We start from the raw sequence: 12500 nt of genomic DNA, 5'->3' as shown, positions 1-12500 counted from the left end.
GCATGTGTGTGTGTGTGTGTGTGTGCTTGTGTGTATGTGTGACCTAGGGTCTCCTGGGCCTATTGTCTCCAGTGTCCCTGATTAGGATTACTGGCTGTAATCCCACTTGTCTTCCACAGTGTCACTCTGCTCCACCATTAAATGCCCATATCTTCACACAGGATTACACACACGCACAAGACACACACACGCACGAGACACACACACACACACACACACAGACATACACACACACACACACACACACACACACACACACAATCACACACACACTCTCCTACTCCCTGGGAACCTCTAGGTAGGAGGAGAAAATACAAGTAGAGTCAGCTCCAAGCCTGTCGACATATAGCAGTAACATTTGTTTTGCAGGCTCTCTTTCTGACAGGGGAGAGACAACTCGTGATGGGTTACTCCCTACGCTGGAATCACTCCCTTTTGTGCCATATGCTCTTCTGCAGAGCATAGCTTGTGTGTCAGCTCTTCTGTCGACAGAAGAAGTCATCCCCAATGGGTTTGTGGCTTGGTTTGGTGGAAGTTTTGTCTTTGTGTCTATCCATAAATATAGTTTTATAACCCTGCTAAACCTGCAGTATTTTCAGCGTTTTATTTTTTGCTGTTGTAAACAGCTATGCTAGCATTAGCAGCACCAGCACAGTAAGTAACAGCCGCGCTAGCTAAGCCCCAGCTGAGAGACAGTAGTGTAGAACAGGAGAATTAGCAGGATGCTGTCGTGCTAATTGCTCCTTGTCATGCTCTCTGTTCTGTCAGCAGCAGTGCCACTGTCACCAGTCTGCCAGAGCATGCTATTCGCAGCTTTTAGCCCCCCATTTTTTTACCCCCCATAAATAGGGAAATTGTATTCATGCAAATGAAAAATAAATAAATAAATGGCAAGCTGACCTGGATCCATATTTTTTTTTTTTACGACTCGAGCTGCAAGGTAATTCAGATTAATTAGCATAATTGAATAGATCACATCTAGTGTGGCAGTCGGCAGAAGCAGACATTACGGCGAGGCCACGGAGCGTGAAAATACCCCCGTGCTCATGCCGGCCCGCACCTCTGGTGTGTACCCTTTGTGGTCTGCTAACTATGAGTGCCCTCTCCTTGTCCCTGTATTTTTTTTCCGTCTCTCTTCACAGCAATTGATTCTGCAGAGAGGGGCCGCTTTGGCCCTTGCAGAAATTCAATTTAGGGTTATTACCCCGTATCAGTGATGTTCTTGCTAATTTGATTGCGGCCAGTGAAGTATCCTTTTTAAAACAATCCAGGACAGCCTTCACAAAGATTGCTTTTGCCGTGATGCATACATAATGGCCCAGTGCGCTGGTTTGCCACTTTGCCCCCCCCACGCTCGCGCCTCCCCGAATCACACACACATACACACACACACACACACAGTCACACACACGCACAAACACACACACACACACACACACACACACACACACTCGCACACACACACACACACACACACACACACACACACACACACAAAACAAAGTGCATTACCCCATCTAGCTCCTCATGATTATTTCAACAAGTAGAAAAAAAGCTAGCCTTGTGGGAGCGCTTAAAACATAGATGCAGGTAATGTGCAGAGATTGCACTTGTGGGCTGGGGAGCCAGAGCCATAAACAGGTTTCCTGGAGGTTTAGTGGGCAGTGATGAAACAGGATGAATGGACGACCACCGCACTGGTCTGATCTGTGCTTGGAAAGAGTTGTGTTGCCGCTGAGGTGGCGGCCTCTGTCTGTCTGTCTGTCTGTCCGTCCGTCCGTCTGTCTGTCCGTCTGTCTGTCTGTGTGACAGGGTAGCCACTTCCCTCCAGGGCGCTGCCATGCTGCCTGCCATCCGGGGTTGGGGTCGGCCACTTCCAGACCGGCCCACACACATACTACACATACACTAGATGTCCTTTGACCCCCTCGATGAAAGCACATCATCGCTGCTTTGATTCGTACGGCAGAGGAACATCAGCCTGGGATGTGAGCCTATCAACGGTGGGAGCTGATGGTTTAATAGCCCTCACCGACATGTCTTTGATTATTACCAGGGGCCAAGGTGTCAAACTCTCTTGTCTCATCTGAGGAGATTACAGCCCAACACCTCTGCCACCCCTGACAATAATAGAATTTGGCTTTTTGGACAACCCCTAGCGTTTCTTTTCCACTGTAATCGTATGCATAGAGAGCATACTAGGCTCACCTTAACACCCCCAGTCATTCAGATTTAGCAGCACAAACTCAGATTCCCCTCATCCTCCTCCTCCCCCCTCTCCGTCTCCCTCCCTCCTCATGCTCATCACAGGTTGTCTCCCAGGTTCCCAGGTTTTTTTCCTTGTCGTTATCTCTCTTTCAGCTCACCTTCTGCAACTTGGCCCTTTTATCAGCCTGCCTGAGCCCATTAACAGGTTATTGACGGGATATGAGACCAGCAGCCCCCCAACCCCACCCCCTGATAAAGCACCCGTGGAGAGAGGAAGATGGAGAGAGCATAAAAGATGAGAGAGAGAGAGAGAGAGACAGAGAGAGAGAGAGAGAGAGAGAGAGAGAGAGAGAGAGAGAGAGAGAGAGAGCTGTGGCTTTTGATTTATGACGTTGCTGAAAATAAGGAACCTGGATCTCCTGTCTGCTCCACTAGCGATCTTCTGCTCATATATATATATATATCTCTCTCACTCTCAAGGATGACTCCCTGTAGCCCAGATATGAGAAGTAGATGAAGTGGTAAATGTTTTTGAGTGACCCCCCCCCCTCCCCCTCTCTCTCTAATGCTTGGAGACCTACTTAATCCCCCTCCATTTTGTGTCTCTATTTCAAAGTCAGGGACTGGGAGGGAGCCACAGTGGGCGAATTAGAATAGGTTATTTTTGTGACCGTGCACATTTTGAGCAGTGTTACCCTTGCCACGTAGAAACTACCACCACATCGCCGACTGACCTAATGTTTCCCAGATGTTTGTATTTTTATAGGTGTTCCTTAGTTAAATTCTGAGTCTACTGTGCATCTGTTTCAGATGAGACAAAACCTGAAGAGGAACAGGAATTGATGTGTTTCTGTCTGATTAGTGGCATTTAATGACAACTTTAAGTGTGAACAACGGGTGGGATCGGAAACAACACTAACAATGGCCTTTCTATCCCGTATTCGCTGGCCACTATGTTGTGGGACAAAAATACCAAAATGTCTTGAGCTGCAGTACTTTTCACAACCAGAAGGGGGCAATATTGCCAAAGCATTTTTGCAGCTCCTGCTCCATGCTTCACCAGAATGAACACTAAGTACAGTGTCTGTGTGTTTTGTACCTGTTTACTTTGTTAAGTCAATATTGCCTGCACAATTTGCCCTCCAGTGTTGGTGCATGATTTACTGTTTGCGTGTGCGTGTGCGTGTGCGTGTGCGTGTGCGTGTGTGTGTGTGTGTGTGTGTGTGTGTGTGTGTGTGTGTGTGTGTGTGTGTGCGCGCGTACTCTTATCATCGCTGCTCTCTATTACGTGTTTTAACAGAGGATTTAACATACCGCTGAACATGTGTACCTAATGTGTTTAATGAACAGGTTTAATGTGTGTGTGGGTGTGTGGGTGTGTGTGTGTATATAGCTAAGCCGCCTGTTGTTGATCAGCGGTCATTTAACCTGTGTGTGGTAGATCTGGGGAGATGATCATCTACCTGCTGTTCGATGTTATAGAACGCAGTTAATTTGAAGTTGAGTTCTTTTTTGTGTGTTTATTGGAAAAGCAGATATGAACCACAAGGTTATTGAACAGTGTCCGTGTGTTATTGCAGGAGGAGATGTAAGCCTTGGTTTTATTGAACCCCACGTGCTTAACAGCTCAGGTTATTAAAGATAGAGAAGGTATGGATGTGTGAGTCGTTGAACCGAGTGAACTGGAGCGGAATTAACTGTACGTGTGTGTGTGTGTGTGTGTGTGTGTATGTGTGTGTCACTGGGCAGGTTAATATGCACCTGTCTGTTTGGAGCAGTGTTCTACCAACATGTATACATTATAGTGTCAGAATGCCCACTGCTGGTTCCTGCTTCAGACCTTGCAGTGCTGTGGAGCTGTCAGAGCTGAGCCTGAGCTGAATAACAATGGGGTATGTGTGTGTGTGAGTGTGTGTGTGTGTGTGTGTGTGTGTGTGTGTGTGTGTGTGTGTGTGGATTGGTGTGTGTGTGTGTGTGTTTGAGTGTGTGTGTGTGTGTGTGTGTCTGTATCGCTGTCTGTATGTGTGTGTCTCTGTCTCTGTGTGCACGTGTGCATGCTGTGTGCGTGCTGTGTGTGTGTGTGTGTGAGTGTGTGTGTGTGTGTGTGTGTGTGGATTGGTGTGTGTGTGTGTGTGTGTGTGTGTGTGTGTGTGTCTGTGTTGCTGTCTGTATGTGTGTGTCTCTGTCTGTGTGTGCACGTGTGCGTGTGCGTGTGTGTGTGTGTGCGTGTGTGTGCGCGTGTGTGTATCTGCCTGTCTGCGTCTGGAGGAGTGAGGTGAGATGTCACCCGCGCCGTGGTTCAGGAATTTGTTTACCAGCAGTGTTGTGTGTTCCCCTGTCAACGGCCTACATATGAGGACTGTGATCTTCCCACTCCCTGTCTGGATGCCTCCCATGCCTGCTGCACATCCCTCAGCCCCCCCCCTCCCCGCGTTATGCTGATTCACGCACTCACCTATAGGGGGCGTGCTATAGCTGAGGGGAGTACTGGTTGAGAGGACTGCTGAACCCATCACTGCTCAGCTGACAGGGAAGGGTGTTTGTGTGTGTGTCGGGGGGAGGGGGGGGGGGGGGTGGGGCTGGTGGGGGGGGGGGGGGGGGAGTGGTGGGGTGAGGAAGAAGGAGACAGCCCAGGGATGATGAGAGGGAGCGGGTGTTGAAGCGGGACTGAAAGAGGAGAGTGAGTGATGTAAATATCATCTGGGCTGCTGCTCGGCCCACGTGGGGTCCTCTCTCTCGATGTCTCTGAGGGAAGGGTGCCAGACCTCGCGGGGCTTTAATGAGTTTATTTCATGTCGGCTGTGAAAGTGGCCCGGCTCTGTCTCCAGAGCACTCAAACAGAGCCGGGGCCCATAAACACAAAGTGCCGGACATAAATTCCAGACAGCCCCATCGTCGTCGTCGTCGTCCCTCCGGCTCTCTTTCCTTTGAGCATCTCTTTATCGTCTCTCAGGGGGAGAGCCCTGCTCGCAAAGACACCAGGGGCACCCCCCCCCCTCCCTACCAGAGGCCCTGCTCTGAGGCCCACCCACCCCCCCTCCCTACCAAAGGCCCTGCTCGCAAAGACACCAGGGGCACCCCCCCCCCCCTCCCCCTCCCTACCAGAGGCCCTGCTCGCAAAGACACCAGGTCCCGTCCCCCCCTCGAGCCTTGGCTGGTGGACACAAACATTGTCTCCTCGTCACCTCACCACACAGTCACCTTTTTCTTTTATTACCGTACAAACATACACACATCACACACATTCACACACACAAACACACACACACACCATCTTAACACGCACACTACTTTACCCCCGAAATAGAACAAAGGCTCAGACAGCGTTCAGACAGAGAACTACGTTAGGGCATGTACGTGTTTGTTCAAAACATCTTGGAGATCAAAAAGGAAAACATCACATAGAGTGATTGTATTTGGCCGCTGGCTCCTGGTATTTCACCTCTGAAGGAATAGGACATCAGATGATGATGCAGCTCCGTTTCCATGACGTCAGAAACTCACCGGCCCCTCCTCTCCGGAGCAGAGCAAAACGTCCCTACAGTGCTGTCTTCCTCGCTATGTGTCAATGTGCCCCACTGTGTACGCAATCTATGCATACCTGCATCCTCTATGGAGCAGTAACAAGCAGAGAGGTCAATGGTAAAGGAGAGAGAGAGAGAGAGAAAGAGAGAGAGAGAGTGTGTCTGTACGGTGTGTGTGTGTGTGTGTGTGTGTGTGTGTGTGTGTGTGTGTGTGTGTGTGTGTGCGTGTGCATGTGCGCGTGTGTGTGTGTGTGTGTATCTGTGTGAGCTCCTATCTCTGCTCTTACATGGGTCTGGTCTGTGTTCAGGGATTAGTGAGGGGCTGCTCTCTCCTCTTCCCCCTGGCTTGGATACTGATATTATCTTTAAGAGTGGGCTCAATGCTGCCCTCTCGCTCTCCTCCCTCTCTCCTCCCCTCCCTCTCTCCTCCCCTCCTCTCTGAACTCAGTGGTGTGAGTCATTCCCGGCTGCTCGGGATGGGTCTAATTGCTCTCACTCCTCCCTCCTCCATGGGCCCCCTGCTCACACACACACATACACACACACACTCAAGCATTGGCACCCATAGACAGTTTCTGCTGTATGTATATAATGAAACTACGGTGCTCCTTTTAAGCCACTTGCTGCAAAGTTAGTGTGATCACAGTATGTGGTGTCTGAGGAGAAAAAAAGCCCAGCAGTAAGCGTCTTCTGTAATCACAGTAAACGAAAGAACCTGCTTTGTCATTTTCACAACAATTTTCACAAATTGTAGCACCTCACCTGAACAGAAAACATATTTGTGATTAGTTCCTTAGGCTTGTTTTGTTAACATTCTTCACATTGGCGGGATACAGTTTCCTTTGGTATTTTGTTGATGTTTCACTGTTATCCCGTTTGCTCTATCTTTTCCCATTCAGCCTGCAGTTCTTCTGTGAGCCGATAGGTGGCTGTAGTGTGCCTACAGACAGGCAGGCAGGGTTTTGGATATGGTGGGGGAGTGTGGACAATGTCTCCTGTGAGGTTTGGCTTCATGAGTCTACGAAAATAGATCTGCCTTGACTGAGAGCACACTTATCCACGGATGAAAGTGTTGTTTGTTGTTTTAATGGAGGAAGCAATTATGACATCTTAACGTTAAACAGACCTATTCCATGCAAAAAGGGGATGATTTGTTATTATCCCTGATCGACAGCAAGTACAAAAGAGAACTTGATGAAAAAGCAACCCTTCATTAGAATGCATCCTGGTGACTCTAAGGGTTTATGGATGATTCTTCTCCCCCCCGTCTTCAGATGTTGATCACACTCTCAGACCTGTATAAGAGGAGACAGGGAGAAAGCTGATACTTGAGAATACCGTGTTCTCGCCGTGCTGAACTGTGGGAGATGGCTGCTAAGCCACAATGGTTATGCGGTGTGCACTGCCTGTCCTTGGCTGTGGAGAGAAAGAACAGAAGAGCCCACAGTCTAGACAAGCCCTGTGGATGTGACAGACATCTCTGGTCTCCTGTTAAAACAAAACTAGCCAGGCCAGAGCTGCTGCATGGAGCTGCCTCACCCCTGTACTGAGACTGAGGACCAGGTGGACCTGCATGGATGATTTACTCACTGCTGCCCCAGGCAGTATTATTAGCAGTCATCTTTCCTCACCACATGGGCACACGCATACAGGCACGTACCCGCATGCACGCACACACACACACACACACACACTCACACACACACACACACACACACACACACACACACACACACACACACACATACCCCTCACACAGGTTTCTATCGTTACTGACATACTCCCTCTCTCTTGCCTCCCAATATAATATGATCTAGCTGTCCTGGAGGTGCAGGTCCCCGAGCTGCCAGTGTTGGCGCTGTACGGCATTGACACCATCCTGGACTGCTCCTTCACCCGCGGCCCGGGCCCCTTCAACATGTCTGACCTCAGCGTCTTCTGGCAGCTGACAGACACCAAGCGTAGCGTGCACAGCTACTGGGCCGACCAAGACCAGCTGGCGGACCAGGGCGAGAGCTTCGCCAACCGCACCAGCCTGTTCCCCGCCCAGCTGGCCGCGGGCAACGCGTCACTCCTCCTGCGCCGGGTGCGGGTGGCCGACGAGGGCAGCTACATGTGCTTCATCAGGGTGGAGACCTACGGCAGCGCCGCCCTTCTGCTCCAGGTGGCAGGTGAGTCACTGCGGGTGACCTGTCGGGGACAGCGCCTCGCTAACTGGGATCCTCGGGAGGGACTGAGGGATGGCCCGCGACCCTGACGTGGTCACCCCACTGAAGTTGACGTTCAAAGTGGTTAACGTTTACATTTTACATTTGATAATTAAGGTCAGGGTTTGGTTAGGGATGGGTTGGGTTACGGTTAGGGTTAAGGATAAGGTCGTCCCGAGTATCCCTCTTAGCATTTAGCGTCAGCTGTACCAAAGGCTGTACCCACTAAGCGGGTACTCACTCAGTGACATCACTTCACATAACAGGGTTACAGTGTAGTAACAGGGTTCCTCTTTTTTACATCACACACACACACACACGCACACACACACACATGCCACTCCTTGATAATCATACAAGGGTTAAGACTTTTAGGATCGATGCCTCAGCACACAACACAGAAAATTGGTCATAAAACACTTAGGACCATCAGGACTGCTCAATACTGTGTTTCGGTCAATAACTGCTGATTGCAGTCTCTGCTGTGGTCAATATTAACTGGCTTTGATTATTAGTTGGTTGGTATCATTGATTGTCCGTGACTAAGGGCTCCATGGGTGGTGCTCCTATCACGATTCGAGTGTCAGCTGAGTGAACTCTCCTGGATGATTACGCTTCACGCCTTGCTTTACACAATAGTCTTGATGAACACTTCCCTTCCCACTCATTTCTATGTTTGTTGTTAAACTGTTCCCTTCCCTCCCTCTCTCTCTAAGAACGGATATATGCATTAGGGTTGGTGTGATGTTCTCCATGTTCCCCTCTCGGCTGCAAAAAGAAGGAAAAGGAGGAAAAACAATGATGCAGACTCCAACAGTGACAAATTGGCCCCTTTTTTCGCGCATTAGATTTATAGATGTATTATTTTTAGCTGGCATTTACAGTTAACATCATAGAGTTCCTTCCCACAGTGCTTTGAGGAAATGAAACGGGTCTCTGTGGAAATCTGCCTGTCAGTCAAATGGATAGCCGGGGAGGCTGCTGCTACTCTGACATCTGTCTTAGTGGTGGGAGAGGGGGCGAGAGATGGAGAGAGGAGGAGGGAGAGGGAGAGAGGAGGAGGGAGAGGGAGAGAGGAGGAGAGAGAGAGAGGAGAGAGAGATAGAGAGAGGATGGAGTGATGGGGAGCGACAAACAGAGAGAGAGAGAGAGAGAGAGCAGGGGGGAGAGAGAGGAGAGAGCGAGAGGGGGGGAGAGACAGAGAGAGGGAGATGGGGAGAGACAGAGAGGGAGAGGGGGAGAGAAAGAGAGAGAGAGGGAGAGGGAAAACAATTGTCCACCTTTTTAAGACATTTCAGATTAACTTGTTCTCCCCCCCAGCCCCTCACCAATGTTTGCTGAGTTATGATTGGCTGTGGGAATACAGACACCGTCTTGCTCTCCGCTGCCTCTTCTCACGCGTTGTTGCTCAGGGGATCCGGGAGCAGTGATTTCATCCGAGGCTGAGCATACACCCCCACTACCACCACCACCACTACCACCCCTCACCTCCACTCCTCTTTTTTGCTAAGACCCAGAGTATAGTCCCCAACTCTCTGAGCCTGAGCCTGTCGATTTCCCCCAGGTACCCTGGCTGAGCGGGGGCAGGGGGGCTCAGCGCTGTCGCTCTCTCAGGGGGGCAGAGGGGGAAGAGAGAGCAGTGAGCACCAGGATGTGCTCCAGACGATGTCTGTGGGATCTTAAGCTCTGTGTTATGCTAAGCTCCCTAAATGTAATTAAGAATTTAATGGGAATCATGTCAAACAGTTCCCAGGGTGTCTCTCACTGCTGATAATATAGCTAAACTCTGTATGTGTGTCTGCTCCTCTCTCCCTCTCTCCCTCTCTGCCTCATCCTAAACCCTCGTCTCCTCCCTCCTCCCCCTCTCTCTCTCTCCCTCTCCCTCTTCCTCGTCCTTGCCCCATCCCTAGCCCCCTACTCCAAACCCCAGGTGACCCTGGAGCCCGACTCCAACCTGCGGCCGGGTGACCTGCGACCGGGGGACGAGGTGGCGTTGAACTGCGTGGCGTACGGAGGGTACCCGGAGGCTGACGTGCTGTGGCAGGACGGGGCCGGGCGCAACCTGACGGAAAACGTCACCATCTCCATGGTGGCCAATGAGGCGGGGCTGTTCAGTGTGCGCAGCGTCCTGTCTGTAGTCCTGGAGCCCGATAGCACCTACAGCTGCAGACTGACCAACCCGCTATTGGGCGAGGAGGGCCACGCCTCTGTCACAGTCACAGGTGGGTGTGTGTGTCTCTCTGGGCCCTGTTCTGCTTCATCATAACCTCATCTCCACACTATTGCACACATCGCATGTAAGCCTGGAATAACAACGACTTAAACCCGGCCTTAGTGGGAGTGAATTTACTGAGTAAAATATTTGTTATTTGATTTCGGCGAAGACAGCTGCCAAGCATAGCTCTGAATCAGAAACGTGTGGTGTGCAAGCAAGTGCTGTGGGAGATGATTGATTCGAAGCAAAGCCTATGGCTATGCGCTGTTCGTTTTCAAAGCTCTTTCTATTGGCTTAATGAAGGCCAAATTTGATGAGTTGGTCCACCAGACCTTTCATGCCATTGGGGTGGAAGTGTCTGGGAACAGTTATGCTTCACCTAAACACTTGTGGGGATCTGACAGGATTCAACAGATAAAACGAGATTGGCCTCTGCTTGGCTAGGGAGAATTGTTTTGCCATTTGGTTTATACCTGTCCAATCCTTTCAGATCTACACAAGTGTCTAGAGTAGGGGCTAGACAGTGGCCGTGCCTCTTTCACAAAGGCCTGTAGTGCCATTTTATTGAAAATTAAACACTGATGTTCACTGGCTTCACACAGTGTTGGAATGTTGCTAGTTAATCTAATCTTGTTTTCAGTTATGCAGAAGCACAGTTACCTATTACCTATTAAAGTCTTGTATGCTTTTGTAAATCTGTCAGTCAAATGTTATGCCGAGAAGATACAAGGATTTTATATTATCCTCCTCCTAGAGAGTAGCTGTTCAGAGCTCCACGCAAATGGAAAATAATGAAATGTCCAATTATGGTCCAATAAGCATAACCATCAGTTTTCGCACATCGTTAAATTACATCAGTGGGTAATTATTTCCCCCAATGATTTCTCTAAAACTGAAATAACTATTCATCTGACATTTTGTAAAGCTAGAAGGTGATAAAAGGATTTCATATTTGAACTAAGTGGAAGGAATGGTACAGTACTGCAGCTGTCTGCTCTGTGAGGTCTGAGGCGACAGCCAATGAGTGTGGACCAGGAAGTGGATCAATACATTGACATTGCCCTGATTGGGTTGGTGGGTGATGATGGAATCTCATTCTGGATATGTGAGACAGCATCTGAGTAGGGGCACCAGGGCTGCTTTCTTCACCTGCCCCCCCCCCACCCCCAAAATCTGTCCCCTGCTTGCCCTCCTGGTCTACCCAATGTTTAGCGCATGGCGTGGAGGAGGAGCAGGAAAGTGTGCATGGAGGGCCAAGGCTTGGGTCTCTAATAGGGGAGCAGTGCTGTGTGAAATGGCTCATAAATAAGAAGGAGAGGTGGCTGGGGCAGTGGAGGCCTGCTCTCTGGGCTGGAGCAGAGTAGAGTGGGAGGGAGGGAGGGAGGAGGTCGCGGGGGTCAGGGTGTGCTGCTCCGCTGGACTGGGAAATGACTGTGGTGTCTGGGAAGGAGCAGGCAGCATGGCTCCATCAGGCTAACACAGGCAGGCCCAGGTCCATGACACCACTCTGTGGGGTATTACATTGTTGTTAAATGCATTACGGGAAGAGACTTCAATGCATGTAGCTAGCTAGCTACGCCATCAAACCTTGAGTAATCATTGGCCAGCATTTAGCCTAGCCTAGCCTAGCTTAGTGGGTTGAGTGTTTACACTTTGCAAGTTAAATAGTGTCCTGAAAATGAGGTATTGTGTTCTTACATCCCGCAATCACAATGAATCATTGTCAGGAGTATGTCTAAGCTAAGTTGACCAAAGATCATTTGAATCACATGCAGGTTATTACTTGACAGGATGTTGGGATGTAACATGGTGGATTCATCGATCAATGATTGGACGATAGGAATGACTGAATACACGTGAAGACACCAGAGGAGGGGATAGGTTGTTGTTATGTCTGAGGTCTGACGTGGCTCTGGTCTGTACTGTAGACGTAAGCGAGAGGTGTGGGCAGCGCTGCAGGATATGGACAGATGCGAGGGAGTGTGAAATGAGAGTGTGAACGGCCTCTGGTTCTGATCTCCTTCATCAGTGTGTCGAGGCAGAGCGTCCCCTTCAGACGCGGCAGCAGAGCTCCTGTCCGACTTGTGAAAATCATTTGATCTCCACAAGAGGCATTTTGGGCCCGAGCACGAAACCCCACTTATAACGAAAAGTGATCTTTTCAGCACAGTGGAAATAAAGGAATTAAAGGAAAAAGAGGATCCCAGTCAAAGGAAGAGACAGAGGAAGAGGGAGAAACAGAGAGAGGTAGTTAGAGGTAGACGTAGAGAAGGAGGAGAGAGAGAGACGTAGGGGAGAGAGATGTAGAGGGGGAGGGAGAGTTATGGAGGAAGGGAGGAAGGGAAA

General features: G+C 49.9%; 1 protein-coding gene across 1 annotated transcript in view; it reads left to right on the top strand.

Moving 5' to 3' along the window:
• Window positions 1-12500, top strand: part of cd276 (CD276 molecule) — a 68961-nt gene that overhangs the window by 6437 nt on the left and 50024 nt on the right. Inside the window, exons 3-4 of the mRNA XM_080539971.1 lie at window positions 7550-7903; window positions 9850-10161. Of these exons, the coding sequence (XP_080396097.1) occupies window positions 7550-7903; window positions 9850-10161 (666 nt within the window). The remainder of the gene's footprint in view (window positions 1-7549; window positions 7904-9849; window positions 10162-12500) is intronic.

The sequence above is a fragment of the Nansenia antarctica genome, assembly GCF_963989245.1.
Source record: "Nansenia antarctica genome assembly, chromosome: 9".
Taxonomy (NCBI): domain Eukaryota; kingdom Metazoa; phylum Chordata; class Actinopteri; order Argentiniformes; family Microstomatidae; genus Nansenia; species Nansenia antarctica.
The sequence above is the reverse complement of the archived record's forward strand: the minus strand, read 5'-3'. Positions and strand labels throughout refer to the sequence as shown.